The sequence below is a fragment of the Triturus cristatus genome, chromosome 2_1 (genome assembly GCF_964204655.1).
Source record: "Triturus cristatus chromosome 2_1, aTriCri1.1, whole genome shotgun sequence".
Classification (NCBI taxonomy): domain Eukaryota; kingdom Metazoa; phylum Chordata; class Amphibia; order Caudata; family Salamandridae; genus Triturus; species Triturus cristatus.
In genome coordinates, this window is record NC_140581.1 from 841,704,574 (window position 1) to 841,728,027 (window position 23,454).

At 45.0% G+C, this 23,454-nt stretch overlaps 1 protein-coding gene across 1 annotated transcript in view; it reads left to right on the plus strand.

The window, feature by feature from the left end:
- Positions 1–23,454, plus strand: part of TUT7 (terminal uridylyl transferase 7) — a 1,376,479-nt gene that overhangs the window by 1,042,900 nt on the left and 310,125 nt on the right. Inside the window, exons 19-20 of the mRNA XM_085632922.1 lie at positions 19,690–19,803; positions 19,910–19,987. Coding sequence (XP_085489048.1) covers positions 19,690–19,803; positions 19,910–19,987 — 192 coding nt within the window. The remainder of the gene's footprint in view (positions 1–19,689; positions 19,804–19,909; positions 19,988–23,454) is intronic.

Sequence of the window (23,454 nt, forward strand, 5' to 3'; positions counted from 1 at the left end):
GAAGGATGAATCTAGTGTGATTCTCTCTGGAGAAAAGGTCTGCTTTTGTGTACCCTCATGTGGTTATGGGGTCTTAAGGACGGGAAGCCCAAAATGAGAGTAGGGTAAAAATGTCTGAAAAATATCTTTGGAAAAAATAAAATCAAAGAAGCGCCATCAGATCAACTCTGGTCCTATCTGGTTATAGGAAACAACTACATTCCATTTGATTTCTCAGCCCATTCGGGCTTGGTGTGTCCAGAAGTTTGATCCAGTGTATTTCCCTCTGAAGAAGGAATTTATTGTTCGTACCCTCTCGTGGTGACATGGTCTCAAGGACGAAGAAGCGCAGTTGAATGATGATGTGATTGAGTGACAGAAAATGCGTGGTTACACATGATTTCAAGTTCTGGGTTTGGATGTTGCTTTTGTGTTTGTTCAGTCTTGTCTTGATTTTGTGCTCAGTTTTTCCGATGTACGCCAAACCACAAGGGCATTTCAAGAGGTAGATAACATTCTTACTGTCACAATTGGCAGTGGTGCGTAACTTGATTTTGTGGCCTTTACGTGTGTGAGTTATGTAGTTCCCCTTAATGATGATGTTGCAATTATTGCAGTTGAAACACGGCGTCGTTCGCTTGTAAGACTCTTGAGTGGGTCTGAGTTTTGGTGTTAATATAATTTCTTTGATGTTTTTGCTGCGTACATATGCAAACATGTTGGGATTGGAAAAAATGCCTTTAAAATCTGGTTCCATTTGTAACATCGCCCAGCATTTCAAGATCAATTTTTTTAAGCTTGGACTCTGCATGGAAAAGTTTGACACAAGCACTATTTGGTTCTCTTTGTTTGGTGGTTGGTGCCAAAAGTTGTTCATGTGAAGTAGAAGTGATACGTTGCACAGCCTTTTCCAATATGTTGGGTGGATATTCCCTATCCTTGAATCTTTGCAACATGTCATTCGTGTTTGTGGATAGTTTGCCGGGGTCCGAAACTATTCTTTTCACGCGTAATAGTTGAGAATATGTCAAGTGCTGTTTGAGCGATGTTTGATGGAAGCTGTTGAAATGCAACACGTTGTTGCAGTCTGCGTCTTTCCTGTACATATCGGTCTCTAACTTCTTGCCAGACCTAGAGATGTTCACATCTAGAAAGTTAATCAATGTGTCATTCGCATTGTATGTGAATTCAATTTGATCATGGAAGACATTCAAATGCTGAATGTGCATGAACCACCACCTTAGGTTTATTGATAAAACCACTAGCCTCCTGCTACCACCTGGCTCAAGATTCATTTTCTCACTATACAGTAGGTAATTCTCCCAGCCAACATAGTGTCTGCCTACCACTCCTTTGCTGACCTGTTCCTGGGCTTCCTTTTGAAAACCCTCATGTGTAGGGCTTTCAACTTCTTCCTCAAAAAATTCCTATTGGGTTTATGCCTTCAGGAATTCCTTTTGGGTGGGTCCACCAACATCTGACAACCCCTACAGCCCTGGCAGTTACTCTGACTCCAACAGCTAGTCCGGTACGAGTATCTCACTCTTCTCTCCATCCGGAGTAGAGGCAGCGGATGCCATGGCAGTGCCTTCTCAGTGTCTGTCCTGATCTATTTTCTGCCTTGTCCTGGTCTCTGCAAATTGGGAATGATCCTATTCTAACCTCAAGACTTGCATGCTGCCTGTGCTTTAGTAAACATAGCAGATATTATTCAAGCCATATAGACTTCTGGTCCTGGTACCAAGCCGGCAAATTAAATCATTGCCCAAGAGGCATCCAGCTCCTTGCTTCTATCTCACTAACATGCCTGTGATTTCCACCTCAACTTGGGCAATTAGGAAAACCATATCTCCATTGACATCTAAGCCTTTGCCATTTGCCCCAGGAAGAATCTGTTTGGGTTTGAGATAGTACCTGTCAACCACAGTTTTATGAGATCCTTTATTAATCGACTCTAACAGCGCTGAGATATCCGTAGTGGTGATCGGCGCTATATAAAAAACCATACATTTACACATACATTTAACTTCTAACACAAAACCCATTGTGTTTGGGTGTATGTGCATTAACACATCTGGGCACCTCTCCCAAATGTCCATAGCAAATAAAGTTAAGAACAACAGCAAGCCCACTCTTGTCCTTTTCCCTGTCGTCTAGTTATAATGGGTGCAATTGGTACAGGGGCATTTACCTGACAGTTTTTTGTTATTATATTCCTTCTTGTGCCACTTAAACAAGTCAGCACCTTGTTCTTGGAAGAATCTTCCTGTTCTCACTTTCCTTCTGTTGTTCTTGACTTGGAATACAATTCCTTTTCTGTTTCTGCCCAACTTTGCAACCTTGGGCATTATGCTGGCCTTTACTCATCGGCCTGGAACCAGTCTCTGAGGACTTCCTCTCCCCCCCTGTGGCATAGAGTCATGCTCCTCTCGCCTTTTGTTAACCCTGTTAGCTAACCACTTGTCTGCCTACACAGCAGGTTTCTCTGGTTCCCTCTCTGTCAGATCTGACATGCATTGGCTCAATGGGGTAAAGCCCTCCTTGGGTCTCTTGCTTAATATCAACTGGTTAAGGCAATGAAAATTCTGGGCCCTCATCCCTCACACCCTATTATTCCAAACATGCATTACTCCCTGAATCCAAGTCTGAAATGGTAAACTATTCATTTACTTGCTATCTTTAAACCTTCACAGCAAGTAACCTCTGAGTTCAGAGGTTTGTTGAAAAATGCACTCTCTCGAAATCTGTAATTTTCAAGTTGCTTTATTGCATATTAGTAGCCATAGCCATGCCCAACGCGTTTCGGTTCGCGCATCGAACCTTGATCAAAGGTAGTTTACAACAACCGGAAAAAAACAGGCATTTTTGTATTTCAATTGCGTGAGCATTTCTTGTCTGTAGGTTTGCAAAGCATTCTGGTCTGCGTAGTGCAATTTCTTTGCTAATGAGTAGCGTGAATAGTTAGAACAGTGGTATTGTGCTCTAGTGCTATTTACAATTTATATTAAAGTGCTAGCGACGCAGTGCATGTGTAGTGTGGTTAATACAAAAGCGTTTTTAACTTTTGCAATGTGGCAAAACGAATGTGACTTGGTTAGCGGCATGCCGTTAATGTTGGTGAATTGTTAATCCCTCAGTGGGCATTTTATGCTGAACCAATAAAGGTGTTTTTCATTCAACATCCTGTCCAGTCAGGCAAATTCATTTTTCTTTCACAATTATTACAATTTGTTCTGTTAGTCTATAACTGTTTCGTTTTTTTCCGGTTGTTGTAAACTACCCGTGATTAAGGTTCGAGGTGCGAACCGAAACACGTTGGGCATGGCTGTGGCTGCTAATATGCAATAAACTAACTTGAAAATTACAGATTTCGAGAGAGTGCTTTTTTCAACAAACCTCTGAACTCAGAGGTTACTTGCTGTGATAATTACCGGCTGCCCTGCCAGAGAAAATCCACACCGCACCAGAAGAGGAGCGCTGGCATTCTAACCAAGGGCGTTGGAGATTGATACCTTTAAACCTTGTAGTGTTTGAGCTGGCTTCAGCTCAAAATGTCTGATTAAAACCTCTTTCATTTGCTCATAAAGCATGTGGTCACCATCAGTCATCCTCCTAATGACCTCTGTCCCTTCTATGGGCAAGAAATCATGAGAGTCGCTGATTTAGACACATCATTCAAAGTCTAAGCTTTATAATCTCAAAACTCACAACCATTCCAGAATATTGTGGCCCTCTGCATACATGTACACAAGCATTTTTGAAGCTGTGGCAGAAACTCGAGATGGAAGTTGGATCATTTTTTCTAGATGTAGCAGTCTCCGCTGCCATCCTCAGCTCTAAAGATGTTTTCTCTCGCTCTCCTGCCTTTCCTATTGCCTTTCCCACCCCTCTACTCCCTCGTTCCTCCACAGGGGGCCTATTCTTCCTGTCTCTCCCTCCTCCTTTCCACTTGCTCCTGATGAGCAAATCTTAGCTTCTCTCTCTAACTCACTGACCTTCTCCTCTACCTCAGTCTTATCTTTTTGTATAGACAACTGTAAGTTCGGGATCTTAGATAGACTTACCCGTCACAAGCTTGAGTTGATGGCAGTAATACTCTAGAAATCAATTGCAGTGACTTTCTTGGCAACTATTGTAAAGCTAATTTTAGGAATACACAAGGGGTGTATCTGGAGGAAACCTGTGCTAAGGGGCTAGAACCTGGCTCTACTGCACTGCCTACCTGGGTTCCAATCATGGTACACTCCCCACAGTCCATTACATTTTGTTCCCACCGGTTTCTCGAACTGGTTCCTAATGTAGCTCCCAAGGACCTCCCTGTCCTTGCCTACGGAAGCCCACCATACTCTATTCATGCAGACACCACTCATCTGATCTAGAGACAGTGTTTCATGGTTTACTCCCTGCAGCCTTATATCCAACATTTTTCTGTGTATGCTTTAAAGTTTAAAGCTTGAGCTTATTGCTCTTGTTGCAGGTTTGAACTGGCCTTTAGCGCCTCACACCACTTGCCGTCAGTTGTCAGACCCCATTCGGGGGCATGGGGAAAGCAGGGGCTACTGGACCAAAGCTGAGGGGGCTGGGATAATTTCCCTTTGCTTTCTGAAGTATTTTCTCTTATGAGACTGCAAACTGGGCCAGGTACAAACCCTGTAGCACTTGCCTCTCATAGTAATGCAGCAGTCACAGGTTTCTGAGGGTAGTTAGTGTGGGGGTACAACAAGCTTCGCATTCAACAGACACCCACCAGCATAATAAACTGGCTGTCAAACACAGTGCTTATCTTTGTAAAACAAGAAGTCCCTTCTACACTATAAAACATAATACTGCTCACTGCAAAGCTTAGGTTCTCAGAGTCTCTGGTGCAGGACCACTGTCCTTTGGGTGTAGATATCCCTTTGCTTCCCACTACACCTCCCATCATTCTCTTTGCATTAGGGTCCCCTGGTGTGGGCCTCTGGCACAGCTGCAATCCCCCCTCCAGTCTCTTAGGCAGTCTCTCAAGATCTAGTTATTTCACCAATTGCAAGGGCGTAGTAGTCCTCAACTCTGCCTCTGTGTGATTTAGTCTTTGTCTTCCTCTAAAACCAGAAAGAAGCATTGCTGTGGTGCGCCAGCCCTTGGCGCTGATCCTGGGAACAGAAAAGGGGTTGTTTAGCAACAGTAATGTAGCTGTCTACAGGTCAACAATCCTCTTCTGATTACTCTGTGAGTTGGCTGGGGCCCAAGGACTCGACAGGACTTCCTCCGCTTGAGCTGACTTGTGAGTTAGCTTCTCAGATAGGTACACCTCCAGGGTCAAGGCTGCAATGGAGTTTGCTTTTGGTCTCAGATCATAGTGGGGGCAGTTTGACCGCTTCTAGTTGCGTCACAGTTCAGCAGCATAGTTTGATCGAGTTCACTGCCGATCAGAGCTTCAGGCAGCTGCACAGTGACTCAGGTACACAGTGGTCAAATGCCCTGAGGCAGCAGTTTCACTTACAGCAACATAGTCTGCTTAGGCACACTTGGACAAACGCCACATTGCTAGCCACCGCAAAGTTCATTCGTGCACACTTGGGCAGGGCCACACACTTGGCAAAAGTATCTTCAGCTGCACACACCTCTCGGGCACACTTGGGGCAAGTACCATGGTTGCGATAGCAGTCTGTTTTGGACACATGGGTGAGTTCCACCGCTTGTAATTAGTCACTTCTTTAATGGAGCAGATCGCTTGGGTGCACTCAGGGCTGGTACCACAGCTGCAACGCATAGTCCGTATCTGGCACACTTGGGGCAAGTGCCTCTTACCGAGAAGGCAGATTTTGATGGGGCATTCCGCTTGGGCATAACTTAGCAGTGCCGCAGATCCTCCCCTTCAGCAAGGACAACTGGCTCCAAACCAGGAACATGCCAGTCATGCTCTCCGGAGTTTGTTAGACAGACTCACAGCAAAGGGGTCAACTGCTCTTGCACACAGTGGCAGTCCACTCCTCCTGTTGGGTTGGCTCACTCCTTCAGTCTTTTTCCAGGCTGGGTACTTCCAGGTTTTCCAGGACAGGGAGAAACCTCTTCCTTCAGCTCAGATTCTGGGTGATTCTCTGGGAAGATAGCTTTCAGGCAGACACCAGCTGTGATTGTACAGTAATCCTCAGGGTGCATGTGAACACCTCTTTTTGTTCCTTGAAACTGGAGCTGTAAGCTCTGACAGGTACAGCAGAACAGGTGTGTGTGTGGTGGCGGTGGGGGGGTGGGGTAGGGGTATTATGCCTGTGTGTTCAGGCACTCACTTGAGTTGGTTCTGCCTTCATGCATTATTCTGAAGCTGACGTGCAGACTAAGCCTTTGCTTAGAGTGATGCCTCTCGCAGCAAGTTTGTTTCCATGTTGGAGTACCCATAACAGAGCTGTGAGTAGTCTGCATTTGGCTATCAACAACCACTCCAATAGCAATCACGAAGACATACAATAGGCTGGCCTCTTCTATAGGATCCTTCACACTCTGAACAACAGGTATTGAAGTTCTACTCTTCACCACTACCCTCTAGCAAATGGCAGTATTCAAGAAGACTAATTGGTAGCCCTCCCCAGAAAAGTGCATTTTTTGAATTAATAAGAGGAAGCTTGTTTCCTCTTTCCCAACTTCATAGTCTTGGACCCTCCTTCCAGTCTCAGGGATGTCAGCAGTACATGCCCACTGTCTGGGAAAGTAACCTCACCTCATCTTTTGCACATATATAGGACAGGGGCTTCCAAAATGGAATCCTCAGACTTGCTTCACTCTTGTTCACTCTAATACGCACAATGTGTGTAATGTGCAGACCATAGACATACATAAATCCTGCATTTTCTGGGCTGTTAGTGTAAAGGTCTGGATTTGTTTTGTTATAGCATCTTACCTTTACACAAGTGGGCCATTATGCCACCACTGCTGTGATTCAGGTAAAAAGTTCTAGTCAAACTATAGGATTAATAAAACACAATATCTTACCACCACCGTTATATATACTAGAATCTGTGACAGTAATTCTCTGCCATTACATAGAACGTGCTTGGTGCACCCCTCCAGGTCCAGGACTTTATTTGCATCAAGGGAAGGAGCAACGCCCTCACACACGTTCTAGATTAGTGTGTGGCTGGAGTGAAAAAATCCAGGATATTAGATAATCACAGTTCAGAACTCAGGGAGAGTGACATTTCTGTCCTAACACTCCTTGTTACCTATTTTAGCTTCTGTGGTAGATTGATCTGAATAATATGTCTCATGCTGCAATAACAACTGTTTCACCTATAGCTGATTTTCTGACTCCCCATGCTCAAATGTCCTAAAGGGGTGGTAATCTGCCGGGACAGCTTGAATGGTTGGAGCTACACAAACAGAAACCACGTTAAATAGAAAGCACTAAATGGTAGCAGTTTGTACTGCAACAGAGTAAAGGCAGAATGCAGCTCATTTCAAACCCTTAGCATTTGGTAGGTGTGGGGGAGATTGTGCTGGATGATTTGGGTTTAAGGTTGAAGTGGTGGTCTGACATAAGGAATATAATGGTAGAGTTAATGAGAGCTTTGACAAAGTCTGCGTATTGAATGGTTTTTCTTTTGTCAGAAAATATTGGTGGACCTTTCAATGAAGTATAGGCAAACCAAAGGTAGGAACGGGTTTACACTATGTTTGGCAGGACTCAGCAGAGCCTTGCACATTTTTCGAAGGCTTTATTTAGCAATTGTTGGGTTTTTCGCTTTAGTGTTTGCAGGTGCTGTGTGCAGTTTTCAGAGCGTATTCATCTCTGTGATAGTATAGTACGATGGCTTTTCAACCTTTATTATTAGACACCTTATGTTTTTGAGATCTTGTGCGTACCAGGTTGTATTGGGTTTGGTGTGATTGTTTTTTTTGGTAACAGTGGGCTCATATGTGCCGTGAGGATGTACAGGGTGGCGTGGAGCCAAGAAGAGGATTCACTTATGATGCAGCTTTTGAGGGGGAGAACCACAGATGAGTTCAGTGTGCTAGTAGCAATGTTTATGAAAGATCTGTATAGTGGTTGTGAAGGCTTGGGCTGTCTGAAGATGAGATGTGTAAGTATTAAGAGTGGTGGACAAGGGAAAGGCTGTAGAGAGGTGAGCTTGCAGTATGCAAAGAGATTAAGGTCCAGGTGTCCCCATGTTTTTTGGTGCGTTATTTACCAGTGAGATAGCATTGTCTGAAGAAGAGAGCTCTAGTTGAAAGTCGCTCACAGGTTTCGTATGTGGGGTGTTGTGATGGTTGAACTCTCTGCGGTGTTTTTTTTATCAGCGTTTGACATTTTGCCAGGTTTTGAGGTTAGAGTAGTCATCACTGAAGTTCATACACAGAGAACTATAGATGAGGTGGAATGTAATGTGATTCACTGGGCATATGATTAAGAGTTCCCTGAGAGGCATGCAATGAAATGAGTGGTGTTGATCTGGCGGCTGATGTTTTGCAACTTAGTTGTACCCCATCTGCAAGATCCTTGAATCTGATGAACACAGAGGCCCATATTCCTTTTTTTACATCATTTGTAAGCAAAATACAAATAATAACAATGACATAAATACTTAAAGCAAATATTACCAATATATTTACAGTCACACAAAGACCAAGGGGCACCAGCATCTGACATTACTACATTTAATTGATCTGAATAATAAATGTCCTTTGCTAATGAGCCTTCTATGTTAGATGAGTACCTGAGCAAACTGTATATAAAACAAAGGCGGGAACTAAAAAACAAAAATATCACAAATGGCAACAAAAAAAAAACAGTGCGAAGGTAAAAGCAATGAGTTGAAAAGAGCTTACCAATAAACAACCCCTAGAACAATGTGAACTTAAGTAGAAGAGAACTAGGGATGCATTTAATGAAACTGACTCCAAATGCTGCTTCCAGCTCGTGAGAGATTCATTGAAGTTATTTTAAATGGTACTTGTAAGACATCTGCATCGATCAGTTGAGTAACGTTTACTTACCTATGCCTTTCTTCAGACAGGCTAGGTATTCTAACAGTTGTCAGAAAAGCCACAAGTAGGTCCCTGTAGGAAATAAAATAACCCCCTTTTTTGCTTTTTAAACCGTTTAATGCCCTTATACACCAGGCGAAACAGGCTTTCAAAGCAGCACTGACCAGACCTCCTTGGCTGTGGTGGTACAGTGAGAAATGTGTTGTTGAAGAAAGTTATTTGCATCTTCCAACAACGCCATCAATGATTGTTTGATGGGGTCTCCACCTCTTCCTCTCTTGCATGCCTATGGCAAAATTCGATCTGAACCTTCTCCTTCATCTTATGTGTAAACCATTCTTGCCTTTGACCTTTTGTGACATTAAGCTGCTCTCCTAGAAGGAAGCCTTTGTCATTGTCATTACTTTAAATAGTTTACTAATGCTTTCCATCAGGGCAGGGAGGTACTCCAAAGTATGCCACATTTTTTCCAGAAGTGCTGATTAAATTCCACTCAGCCCCTTAGTCCCCTCTTAGCCCCATCATTGGCAGAGGAAGTACTTCAAAACATCAATTCTAGCCGCTCTTTATTTATATCCTTGGAAAGGATCTAGGGCTCCTGGTTTCTTAAACCAGCTCTTGGTCACTTATGGTTCCATTAATACAAGCACAGCAGCACTTATGATCATCAATTCAAGAAGAATAACCTTTTCTCAACCTTCTCTGCAACAATTCTGTCTCTTGTATGCAGATAATCTATGCACAAACTAACCGAACGTCAGTGGCTTAAGTAGTGTTTTCTAGGCATGTGCTTATTGGAGACATCTGTAAATTCTACATGTTCTCCCATGCACATTCTACATGCTTTTAAATGTTTTCTTTTTTTTAAACTTTTAATTGTTTTGTGAACTGAGAACCGCAGCACATAAATGTGTAAGCAATGCCATAAAGTAAACCATGCCAAATCAAGTCAATGTGATGCAGATTCATCAGATCTCATCTCTTCATCACACTGCGTATACATCTTGGAAGCAATTCCACAATTTCAACCAAATTCTGTTGCGTTTTTCCGACCACCCCTACTCTTATACATGGAATCTTCCACCAAAGCACAGTAATCTATACCATGTAGCCATTCAACCAAAGTTGGCATGGTAGGTATGCACCGTTTTTCAAGGTCTCTCTTTGCCACCACATAACCAATATGTAGCAACCTCTCATCACTTCTGGTACCATCTCATTACGGTAATATCCCCAATAGAACAGTTCTGGAATCTCTTCAGAGGGAAACTCCAATCACGTCTGATGCTTTAAAATCTTGATGCTTCCTCTAAGTACACGTTACAGTTTGATTGTCAGCTTTAATGTGATTTTTAATAGGATGAACATCCCTTTTCTTCTCCTTTCCTATTAAAAATATCTCGATTTATCTGAAGTTCGGCACATCCATGATGTAGGAGTAGGATAGACTTATGTTTGTGATGAGTGAAGCCATTCCTAAATACTAGAACTCTCTCACCAGAACCTATGCACAACTCACAACTAGTCAGCTCTTTTCTTGACGAACGATGAGAGTTTCCTCCTGTGTGGGGGATACACACATTGCATGGTTCCAACCATGCATTGTTTTGATCAATAGCCTTGATAACAGTTTTCTGGTTCCGGAAAAATGTCAGGTGTACTTATTGGTTGGAAATAAGAGGGAGCCTTGGTCTGAATCTAAGTTATCATTTTTTATAAACACATTTTTATTGTTTTTGTTTTGGGTAAACACATTTTATTCAGGTTTTTATACTTGGTACAACAGCGGCCCGAGGGCCTACACACTAATACATTTCAATATAATGTCACCTTGTACCAAAGAAGAATAATACTGAAAGGAAAAGGAAGAAGAAGAAAATACACAGTTAACGATAAAAATTAGCACAGATTCCGCACCCCTGCTTCTCCCACACCACTCAATCATTTACGCATCATATCTGACTGGATAATTATATCAAATTTATGGAGACTACATGATTAGATTGCTTTTCCGGGGATTCTACCACTGGTAGGTCTATACCTCTATAGTCTGCCCATCGTTGCCAAATTTTTCTGTGCTTCTGTGGGCAACCCCATGCCTGGAACACAAGCAAATCCATTCCCATGCACCGGCCCAGGGCTTTTTTCCATTTCCCTATGGGTGGCAGGCGACACTCTTCCAATGTTGGGCGATATCCCTTTTAGCAAGTGTAAGCTCTAGGAATAAGAGGTGTTGTTTGTACCTATTGCCGCCAATTTTGTCTGTGCTGTAGAGTAATACTAATTTGGGATCTAACGGGATACACCATGCTAGCACCCTACCAAGACTGGTCAATATCTTATACCAGAAGGGTTGGAGAGCACAGCAGCTCCATACTGAATGAAGGAAGGTGCCAGTTTCTTGGTTGCACCTAAGGCACACCGGCGACGATATAGCACCCATGCGCCAAAGGCATTGTCTGGAGTATTAGGCATAGTGAAGGAATTTGAATTGAATCAGACCGTAGTGAGAGGCTATAGCGGCACCGCGAGGACTCGCCAGTTCCTCCGTCCAATCATCGTCTGAAAGATCATGTATGTCACTTTACCAGTTCTGTCAAAATGTGCCTTGTGTTGTATTATTATGTGTTACTATGGTTTGATATATTTGTCTGATCTTATGTGGACCTATGTCTTCCATTAATAATCGCCCTCCCAATGGATGGAATTCTGGGAGGTCTTTGAGTGTTATGTATGGGGTCAGAACATGTCTCAATTGCAGGTATTTGTAGAATTGATTGTGGTGGCGGTGAACTTCTTCCTGCAGTTGCTTGAAGGATTTAAGGACTGTTCCTTTCATTACATCTCCTAGTGTGGATATACCAATAAGGTTCCACGTGCGATCCCAGACAATAACCTAACTTGTAAAACGTATGATCCCTGCCATAGTGGGGTCATCTCTGTTAACCGCCCCAACCAACCCATCTGCCGGACTACACGTCTCCATAACTGAATCACTACCTTGGTAGCAGGGGGTAGCTGGTTCAAGCAATTGCGACTATACAACTCCCCTCTGCGCCAATCTGTCACTCTGAGTGCACCTGATCATTGCCCGGACAGCGGAGTCTGAGCATTGTGTCCATCGCCCGGTGGAGTTGCTCGCCTCAGCTATTGAGGAGATAGGCCTTGGTTCATGCCCTCGCCTGTCACCTACCCAGCCGGACTTGGGGCTACGTTTCTCCCTGTCTCTCCCTTATCCCCTGCTTCGAATTTCTGTAATTCTGCTCTCTTTTTTAAATTGAGACTTATTTACCGTGTTGACTGAACACCCTTGACCGCTGCCCGGTGGAACTGTCCCATGTAGCTATAGCGGAGTCTGGCTCTGGCTCACCCCCTTGGCCGTCACCTACCCAGCCGGACTTCGGACATTGCTTTTCACTTTTCTTCATGGCTCCTCTATCTCTTCTCTGCAACTACTCGACTGCTATGTTCACACTGAGTACCTTCCAGCTTCAGACCCCCCTGGCCCTATCCACCTGACTATCTGTCCCATCTATCCTCCACCTTTCCTATAACTTGAGTCTTGGTTACGTTACGCTCTAATATCTTATATTATTGTGTTAAGATCACGTCTTTCTTTCCCTAGCATTTATTGCTAATTGATGTAACAATGTAAAAATGTTTTGATGCTATGTCCTCATGTAAAGCGCTCTGATACCTTCGGGTCTATCCAGCGCTATATAAAATGTTTAAATAAAACAACAAGCTGAGCAACGGTTGGTCCTCCATCATGATCCTCTCGATCATGAATGCGGTGTCTGTTTGGGAATTGTACAACCATTTGTTAATGTTGAGGAGACTGGAAGCTGAGTAATAAGCAAATATATCAGCAGCCACTATCCCATCACAGTAGGTGGATTGTGTGCATGTTCGTAGTGCGACTTGTGTAGCCCCACCCCCCCATAAAAAGTTGGTTAGGATCATGTTGATTTGTGTAAACCACGATTGAAGCAACTGCGACTATACAACAAGCTGAGCAACGGTTGGTCCTCCATCATGAGTCTCTCGGTTGTGAATGCGGGGTCTGTTTGGGAATTCTACAACCATTTGTTAATGTTGAGGAGACTGGAAGCTGAGTAATAAGCAAATATATCGGCAGCCACTATCCCGCCACAGTAGGTGGATTGTGTGCATGTTCGTAGTGCAACTCGTGTAGCCCCGCCACCCCATAAAATGTTGGTTAGGATCACGTTGATTTGTGTATACCACGATTGAGAGATACTATATGGATCATTCTGAAGCAGATATAGAATCCGCAGTAGTGAGACCATCTTAAAGATGGTGGACCTACCATATAGGGGAAGAGAGGACCCAGCCTGCACTTCATCTCTGATCTTAGGTATTAGGGGGTCTATGTTGCGTATCCATGATACTGTCTGGTAGGGTGATATAAAAACACCCAGGTATTTGAAACTGCTGGATGCATGTGTCAACTGCGATGCCCATGTGCCTTGTTCCTGATCGCCACAGACTGGAAATATGGATTTGGTTGGATTTGTGCAAAGACCTGACGTTTCCCCAAACACTCTTAGGATCTGCAGTATCCGTGGGCCAGTAAACCCCGGGTCCATAAGGAAAAACAGGACGTCGTCTGCATTTAATGCAATCTTGTCTGATACCTCCTGGGCTCATTTGAAGCCACGGACTAGGGGATCTCCTCGCACCCTTGTTGCCAATGGTTCTATAGCAAGTGCAAAGAGGAGCGGTGATAGGGGGCACCTCTGTCACGTGCTTCTGTTAATGGTAAATGGAGCTGATATTGCTCCGGACACACACACACACACACAGACAGAAAGATCGGTGTATAGGAGGCGAACGTAAGATAAGAGTCTTGGGCCGAGGTTTAGCGCTTGTAACAGGAGAAATAGATACTCCCAGTCGAACGCTTTATTAATGTCTGCAAGTAGGACCGCTGCGGGACACCCCAGCTTTGGTACCATGGCAAGGGCATTGTGCACTTGCCTGATGTTGTGGCATAAAGCCAGACTGGTCTGGGTGAACGAGTTCCAAAATATACGGTAAGAGGTGATTTGAAAGCATCTTGCCTAGAAGTTTGGCTTCTAAATTTAATAATGAAATGGGGCGATATGTTGATGGGTCGTCGGGGGGGGCGCCCTGGTTTAAGAAATACTACCATTTCGGCATGACGCCAATCAGGCGGGAGAATCCCCTGTTCGAGGGTCTCCTGAAGTGCCCCATGCAGGTGAGAACCCATCTGGGAAATGCATCCTCTGAGGAATTAACTCCGGAACCCATTTGGACCCGGGCCTGGCCAGGGCGTGGAGAGCGGTGGTGAGCTCTTCCAGCGTGATGGGGGCATCCATTTGGTCAGGTATATCATTTGGGAGAGAGGAGTTGGCCTAACGGTTAGGGAGCTCGACCTCAGACCTGGGGGAGCTGGGTTCGAGTCTCGGTAACGACGCTAAACATCCTGTGATTCTGGGCAATTACTTAATCTCCCCGTGCCTAACAAAAAAAAATTATTAATGTGTGTCCTCATGTAACGTAACTGGTGCTGTGTAAAGCGCTCTGATACCTGATTGGATTCGGGTCAAGTTCGCGCTATATAAAACTCTGCAACAAAAAAAATTGGGACTGGCTTCTGCGGTATATCACGTAGGAATTCTCTAATTAAATCTGGGGATAGGAGTTCCCTTTTCCTGTATAAGTCTGTGTAGTACGCTGCAAATGCTTGGGCACCCACATGGGGATTTCTACATAGGGTACCATCTGCTTCCCGAAATACCAATATTGGGGTCTGTGATTGTGTTGCTTAACATAAGCGGTGTAGTGTCTTGCTCGATTTGTCGCCCCATTGGTGAATTCTGTGCTGGGTCGCCTGCCACACCTGTTGGGCTTCATTTGTGAGTAATTGGTTAATCTGTTGCGGGATGAAGAGGAGCCGGTGAAGGGCCAGGTCTCCACCTCCTGCCCGTATCTCGTCTTTGAGAGCTTGCGGACGAGACTCCAGATCTACAATCTGTGCGAGGCGGCATCGTTTCGCCCCAGCGCAATAGCTGATATCGACGCCGCATATGGTGGGCTTGAAGGCCTTCCATAGAATTACACCTGAGGACATGGACTCTGTGTCGTGTGCAAAGTAATCGGTGATGACCTGGTTTAGGGTTGCCAAATACTTGGTGTCCTTAAATGCCAAGGTGCCATTCTCCATCGGAACCGGGGTCGTTGAGGTCCCATGTGCAGTTTGAGTGTCATTGGGAAATGATCAGAGAGCCCGCGCGGAAGGTTAGAGGCAGACGCGACCCTGTGGACTTGTGACATTGGTAGGAACATGTATTCTAGCCGGGATAGGGACCCGTGTGTTGGCGAAAAGGAGGTGTATTCGGTGTCAGTTGGGTGGTACACCCTCCATACATCAGACTATCCCAATGAGGATGCTAGGAAATGTAACTTTGATTCACTTGTGGCACAGTAGTGTTCACCCATTTATCTATGTGTTGCATGGTATCGATCCAGTCTCCTCCCATCACGGATAAACTGTCTGGTAGGGCACCACATAAACGTATGACTTTCTCTGCAAAAGTGTGTTCTAATTGGGGGGGGGGGGGCATAGAAACTGCCCAGAACCAGGGACTCCCCATGTAGTGTTCCTGCTACTATGGTGTACCGCCCCTGAGTCTAACCAAGTTTAGGTGCATTTAAAGGGTATCCGATGCTGAATAAGAATATGTGCCCCATGACCCCTGGATGAATCCAGAGTGGTATATCTGATTAAATCCATATCGTGCCAGTCAAGGGGCTCTTTTGCCCATCATGTGGGTCTCTTGCATCAGCAATACATCTACATCTAGTCTTTTGGCTTGTTTTAACACTGCTCCCAGCTTGACTTTATCTAACATTCCAGGTCATGATGTGGATCTGCCCAGAGTGGGCAATCTGCGTATCTACCATTGGTTATTTCTCCGGGATGGTGGTGTGTATGAGCAAGGTGTGTGGGATCAGGTGGGTGCTTATGTCTGTGCCTAACCAAGACTGAACAGTACCTAAATGAAATGAACATCTCCCAATAAATTCCATCGTGGAGGCCCCCTCACAACCCTTGGGAAATCAGGCAAAGCACAGGTTGTTTAGTCTTGCGCGGACCTCCGCATCTTCCACCCATGAGGCGAGCACTTGGGTGATGACAGTGAGGCGATTGACTTTCTGTTGAAGTGTCATTACTGTGTTTTCCACAACTGACACTCTGGTCTCTGCTTTGGTGATCCGGTCCTCCGACTTGCGAAGATCCTGATGGAGAAAGGATACCTCTGTGCCCACTGCACCGATTTTGGCATCCAATATATCATGGGACTGTGTGATCGCTGCCAACAGGGCCGCATTATCCGGGATTGAGCCACCCCCATTTGACCCACCTGTAGCTCCGGTAAGGGTGGCTGTGTATTGGTCCAGGGTGCTCTGCTTTACTGAGGGTGCAGACGCCTTATTCTTAGTCATATTGACAATGAATGTAGGTCCCGGCAACCTGTAAGCAGTCCACTCAGGTAATGGTCTGCAGGTGGGACCACCCTGGTGTGGGTGGGAGAAGAAACCGGGAGTCTGACCTCACAGACTCGGCCTGTCCCGAATGGCAAGCCGCACCAGGGCTACCACGGCCGCCTCCGCCACCCAAGGATGGACCGCAGGCAGACCCTATAAGAGGATCTCGCCCGCCGGACCACCAACTTCCCGGCCCCTCTCAGGTATTCAGTCTATTGCCGCGCCGTGGGAAGGCATGGACACCCCGAGTCAACAGTAGGGGGGGCGAATTCCTCAGCACCACCTGTCCGGATACCAGGCAACACGACTAGCTGGAGGGTCCCACATCTCCAAGGCATCTGCATTGTCCTTTACCTTCGGCTTCTATGGGCGCGCCCCAGACAAGGCCATCTATTTATGCTGGGAGGATTCGAGAGGGTGGGATGCCAGGAATTGGGCCCGGAGCACCAATCCCACACGCCGCAGGCCCTCTCGCAATGTCTACCAGGCAGCCTCCGCAGGCCCAGACCACCACCGGCCCATCGTTGAGGGTTTTGGACAGCCCTTGGCACGCCACTCACTACATTCGTAAGCCTGTATCTGGGAAACTCCTCCCGTGGAGGACAGGTGTGTATATTCAGGCTTATGTTCAGCCTAAAGGCCTCCTCTCTGGCCGCAGTGTGTCCTCGGTGGATCAGAGAGGCCCGTCCTCCCCAAGGATTAGGGACAAGGCACCTCTGTGGTCGCTTAAGTCAGTACGGGCCCAAGGACATCACAGGCTCTCTCCCGACAAGGAGTTAACCATGTGGGTCGGTGCATGCGCCACAGGGCCTCGATAGTCATGGTCTGGGCCCGTTGGTGCTCCTTCAGCTAGCGCTCTCAGCGTTTGGACCCCCTGGTCACCAGCCGGCTGTCCGTGTGGAAGTGCCTCCCTCCCAGGGAGCGACTTGGCCTCCAGCCGCCCCAGACTATCCGGCCCGGAGTCCGCACACTCACAGGCCTCGACAGCTGCGTCAGGTTCCACAGAGTTTCTCGGGGCCACCCGCTCCCTCCACAAGACCGGAGCAGCACTTCCCCTAGTCCCCCCTGGCTCACCGCCCCTGAGGCCGCCGCTATCCTCTAGCTATACTTTAGGTCCGGGCACTGGGCAAGATGCCCCCCAACTCGAGCCGGCCCGACGAGGAGGTGGCAGATCTCATCTGGGTAGGGTGCCCCATGCGACCCAAGGCATCCTCCAGCCATAGCTCGACCAATTAGTGATCCGTGCCCTGCCCCCAGGGAGCGGCCCAACCCCTGGCTCTCCCGGTCCGATGCGCCGGGGTACACTCCAGTTGTAGGCCACAATGGAGAAGTCAAGTTCCCTTGGGTAACGCGGGGCTGGCCAGCTCATCCACCAGCTCCGGAGCAGCGTGCTTCTCCAGCGCCACCCCGTCCGCTGATGTGCCAAGGCCCCCACCGCTCATCCGGCGACGGGCACTTAGTTGAGCACCAAATGCGGCTCCTCCCAACCCAGGCACTCTCGTCAAGGAGGCGCTGGCACCCATCCAGGTAGGCCCACTCAAGAGCGTCCCTGGCCGTTGGGGCACGTTTATCAATGGCCACAGCTCCGCCAACAATGCATATCTTGCCGCATGTTCGCTAGCTGCATTCAAGAGCGACCTGATCTATAGATGCAGGGAATTAGGGAGGATATTTACGGATGTTTGGCACGGTGGGCCGGAGCGCCCTAGTAAGCGTCCGCCATGTGTCTCGTCCGGCCACCACATCTTTATTGTTTTATCGAACATGATGCAAAGTAACTTACATCTTACATTCACGATTTAGCCATTGCATAGATATTGCCACACTGCATGAAGAGAGAATATTACATTTGTCAACAGGGTGTCAATTACATTTTTAACATGCAGATGGATATAATGGATACAAATTTGCTATTGCTGCGAAAGCTAAACAATTTCCAAATTCAATGCAATAATAACATAACCCTTAGCATGGAGAGACCGTTCACAAGTAAGTGCTTATTAAGGTATCCTTATTTTGGCAGCATTCTTTGTGCGTTTATCTTGTTACTGTGGCCAGAGAGCGAGAGATCACATCAACGAATCATGACAACACTTCAGCCATGGAGGCCACATAACTACATCAGAGCTCATCCATCTACTTCTTGTGTAATTACCACCTTCCCAGTGTGATCCAGAGACAAGAAAGACCCTATTGCCCTTTTTTGTAATTTTTTTTATTTAATATTTTCCCTTCACATTTGGCCCATTTACTGAGTTCATTCGCCCATTTCCATAAGTCCAGCCCCCCTGGGTTTTCCGAGCTCCTAAGTACCTGGCATCTAGGCAACATAAGCTCCAAGTCTATAAATCTACTGCTCACATTGTTAGCCCTAGTCCACGGGAAGAAACCAAATAAGCATTCCACCAGGGTACAGGACACATCCCGCTCTGTAGAACAAGAGACTTATTGTAAGACTGTGTGCCATTCATTTCTCAAAGGAGGGCAGCTCCAGACCATGTGGAAAAAGTCAGATCCCTTGTCACTGCTACTGGAACATTCAGCATGTGCAGCAACAAACATGTGATTGACCCTTTTAGGGATCATATATACTCGGTGTAGATAATATTAAAACAATTTCTGGAAACCGTGTCCCAGTCACGGTCAGAAATCTGTACTCCCAAATCCTTGGCCCATTTCTCCTGCAGCACAAATAGATCCCCTTTTGATAATGAGTCCTGTTCAGATAGATCCTTTCTGCCCATATTCTACCATCTGCCTATTGTCGCCAACAGAGTCCCATGTATCAGAAAATGCTTCCTCAGGATGCCATGTTCTATGTGTATTTCCTGAAAGTCTGTGTAATTACCTGTGGTGTTCAAGTTACCTATTATTGTAAGGCCCTTCTTGGCCCACCGTCGCAGTGCACTCCAGTTTTCCTCAAGCAAGAGGCACCTTTAAGGTAACTTATCTTTTTCTCACCATGAATCCTGATAAATGAAAATAGCTTTGGAGGTGCATTGTCAGTAATATTTGGAGCTGTAGAAATGATCGTGAATAACACCTCTATGTTAGTAGAGATTCAAAGAGTGAGGTATCACGTACACTTAATGCACATAATGCTTGATAATCTATTGATGCACAACAGTTTTTGCTTGCAGTGTGATGACAAGGTTTTGAACAATTTGGCTATTGAGAGGTAATGCTTTTAATCTGAAATGTTTTTGGGCATAGATGTGTGACATCGGTGATGCATCAAGAGGGAGCCTGTCTTCATATGCCTACACACTCATGGTGCTTTACTTTCTGCAACAGAGGAATCCACCAGTTATCCCTGTTCTTCAAGAAGTAAGTTTATTAACAAAGCCTTCTGTGCCTTTTAAGATGAAGAAAGATTGGATCTGCTCTTTTAGCAAAGTAGGTACTTTTAAATGAGCAAGCTTTCTTTTTTCAGATTTACACTGGATCAAGAAAGCCAGAAATTGTGGTGGAAGGATGGAATGTGTATTTTTTTGACAAATTAGATGAACTGGTAAGTGTCTGAGTTTTGTTGCTCTGTGATAATAGTAAATCAGATTCAAGATGTATCTTATACCTTTATCTTGTTTATGAGTACAAGCAATAAAACATCCCCTTGCATGAGAGAAAACATTGTTTAAAATAAACGTGTTTTTAAATCAAATATAGTTTTAGCAAGCAAGCAACATTCTGGGATCCCACATTTTGTCTTTTTCAGACATAATCCTGTTGCCCAAAGCAGACATAATTGCTTAAATTTGACAAGATTTTAGCCAAAACAATTATTTGTCAGACACAGGTTTTATCTGTGCTGTGTATATATTTTTGTTTGATTCTATATGATTTTTTTCTGAACAAAAATCAGTTGATTACTGACTGAAAACACAAAGCTAGCAATGTGGTTTTAAAAATGTGAAATGGTTTGCACAGTAGTGAAAAATGACCCTGAAGCTCCCGATCCCATTATGCACAGCCCACTGTTCATTCTTTCTGCTTATTGAGTCATAACTCAAAGCACTGCTTTCTTTTCAAAGCTAACAGAGTCCTCCTTTTTAGCCTGTACTTAAGGCACAAGAGTGAGCTTTTTGTACCAGGAAACTTTACACAGTCTTTCATTGTAATATGCCCTCTCTAAGAACCCGTTGTTTCTTCCTTCCAAAAGCAATGTCTTATTTTCACATCAATCAGACAAATTTCTTTACACCTTCTTTCTCCCTAGCAGAAAGTGCATTACATCCAGTGGACATGAAGAGGGGCCTGTGCTATTATTAAGAACCAAAAACAGTCATACATGAAGTGAAATAGCTCTTCAGAACTATGAAACATGCTCAAACGCAGTCCATAGCCAGGTGGATAGTTTCTTATATTATAACTTGCTATCAGAAAGCCAAAAGGCTCTTACCAGGGAGACACAGGGCTCACTACCCAAATGGAAAATCAGCCACCGTTCTTACGATAACGAATGACCCTGTACCAGACATTTGCAGAGCTGTCACTTGGAGATCATTCCTTGCTTTCGCTAAACATTACTGAATTGTTTCTTTTTCAAAGAGAGTTACCCTGGTGTATTAAGCTTTCATACACAAGAAGTTTGCATAATGATTCATTTCTATTCGAATTTACTTTATTCTGATTAATTAGAACCATAAAATTACATATAAACAAAAAAAGTATTAAAAACAATCACCCACAATAAAAGGACATACATGCAATCCTCCTGGTTCCAGTTCCAATTTTGTGTTATTCTTGTAATTCTACTTTAACTTCTATGACTATCATTGGGCTCCTACGCAAACGCCCATTGGGCTCCAACACAGTGTTCGAGGCTTATGAGCTGCAGATGACACACTAAGCATAGATAGCCATCTGGTGTTGGGCCCGGATGTTTGCACTTGTTTTTGTCTTGGAAAAGTCTTTGGAAGTCACAAGATGGGTGACTCCTCCTTCGGCCTAGTTACAAAATAGGCAACACTTATCACTTTTCAGAGTACCTGCCATCAAAGCATTTATGGAAGGCCTCAAAAGAATAATTTCTCCCAGAGTACCACCCTCAACCTGTGTGGAATTTAAACATAGTTCTCACAAGACTAATGGGTCCTCCATTTGAACCTCTACATAAATGTGAGCTACAGTTTTTAACATGGAAGGTTGCTTTTTTAGTGGCCATCACGTCTCTTAGAAGAGTTAGTGAGCTCCAAGCACTAACCATTCAGGAACCCTTCTTACAAATACATCATAATAAGGTTGTTCTACGAACTAATCCTAAATTGCTCCCTAAGGTTATTTCTCCCTTCCACCTCAATCAGTCTGTAGAGTTGCCAGTGTTCTTCACGCAACCACAAACAGTCGCAGAAAGAGCTCTTCACACTCTGGATGTCAAAAGAGCACTGCTTTATTACAATGAGAGAACAAAACCTTTTCGCAAGACAAAACAACTTTTCGTATCCTTCTCACCACCACATAAAGGCAACCCCATATCAAAATCTGGGATAGCAAGGTGGATTGTCAAATGCATACAGATTTGCTATCACAAAGCAAAACGAACATTGTCAGTTCCCCCTAAAGCCACTCTACCGAAAGATAGGGGCTTCAATGGCATTTTTAAGGAACATTCCCTTACATGACATCTGCAAAGCAGCTACATGGTCTACACCGCACACATTCACAAAGCACTATTGTGTAGATGTGCAAACAAAACAACAAGCTAGTGTGGGCCAGGCTGTACTCAAAACGTTATTTCAAACTACTGCAACAGATAATGGTGGTCGCCGCTAAGGAGGCGTACTGCTATACAATCTATGCTTATTGTGTGATCTGCAGCTCATATACCTCGAACGGAAAATGCTACTTACCAGTATGCATCTGTTCTTGGCATGTAGAGCTGCAGATCCACACACGCCCAGCCACCTCCCCGGCTACCTTTATCTGTTGCAGTATTATCTTATTTAGATACAGCATACATGGGAATCTTTTCTGTTTCTCACAAAACTCCATCATTTCCCTGCTGGCGAAAAACAATCTGAAGATGGAGCCGATGCCCATGCGCACTATCATCCAAAGGAGGAGTCACCTATCTCGTGACATCCAAAGACTTTTCCAAGACAAAAACAAGTGCAAATATCCGGGCCCAACACCAGATGGCGATCTATGCTTAGTGTGTGGATCTGCAGCTCTACATGCCAAGAACAGATGCATACTGGTAAGTAGCATTTTCCTTCTCTGCAATATTCTTTTTGATCAAAAATGGATTCCTCTGTGATAAATTATCCATGCAGATTCTCCCTGAGGTCATAGCACTCTTCTCTGCTAAGAGTAATCTAGTGAAATTCATGATCGAATGATTAGGTGCCCCACATATGCACTTTGAAGTGGGTAAAATGACCAAATCAATTCAATGGAGAGCACTCTCAGGCGTTATGCTGAGGAAACTTGCTGGAGTGAGGATCTACAGTACTTGAGGAACAGGAGATCTGTTGTGCCATATTTATTAACTCAGGAGGGCCCTGACCTCTTCACATATTTATACAGAATCCCAGACAGGTCTTTGCAAAATCAAATCCTGCGTCAATGGTTGCTAATTGATGCGGGGTGGCGGATGCCAGGACTGAAAGCGCAGACAGTCGAGACCATGGTCAGTGACCATGCTAGCTGGGCAAAAGATATTTAGTGAGTCACCTTATTGGTAGATTGTGTGTTTTTGTAGAGGATAGGAAAAAGATCCAGTGGCCAATTAAAAAAGAAAATTAGGGATATGGTCGAGGGAAATGGGTCTTAGTGTGATGTGTAGTTTGAGACATCAAGATGTAGCCGTTGGCCAATATTTGCGCAAAATCGTATCATCTTATGCCAGGATTCCCCCTCCCAAGCTGCCCTAGAATTAAGCTTCATGTCCTGCATTGGGATATAGGCATGATCTTTGGATTAATTGAGAACATGTAGCTCAAATTAGGTGGATGCCCTGGAATGGAAATTGACACTGAA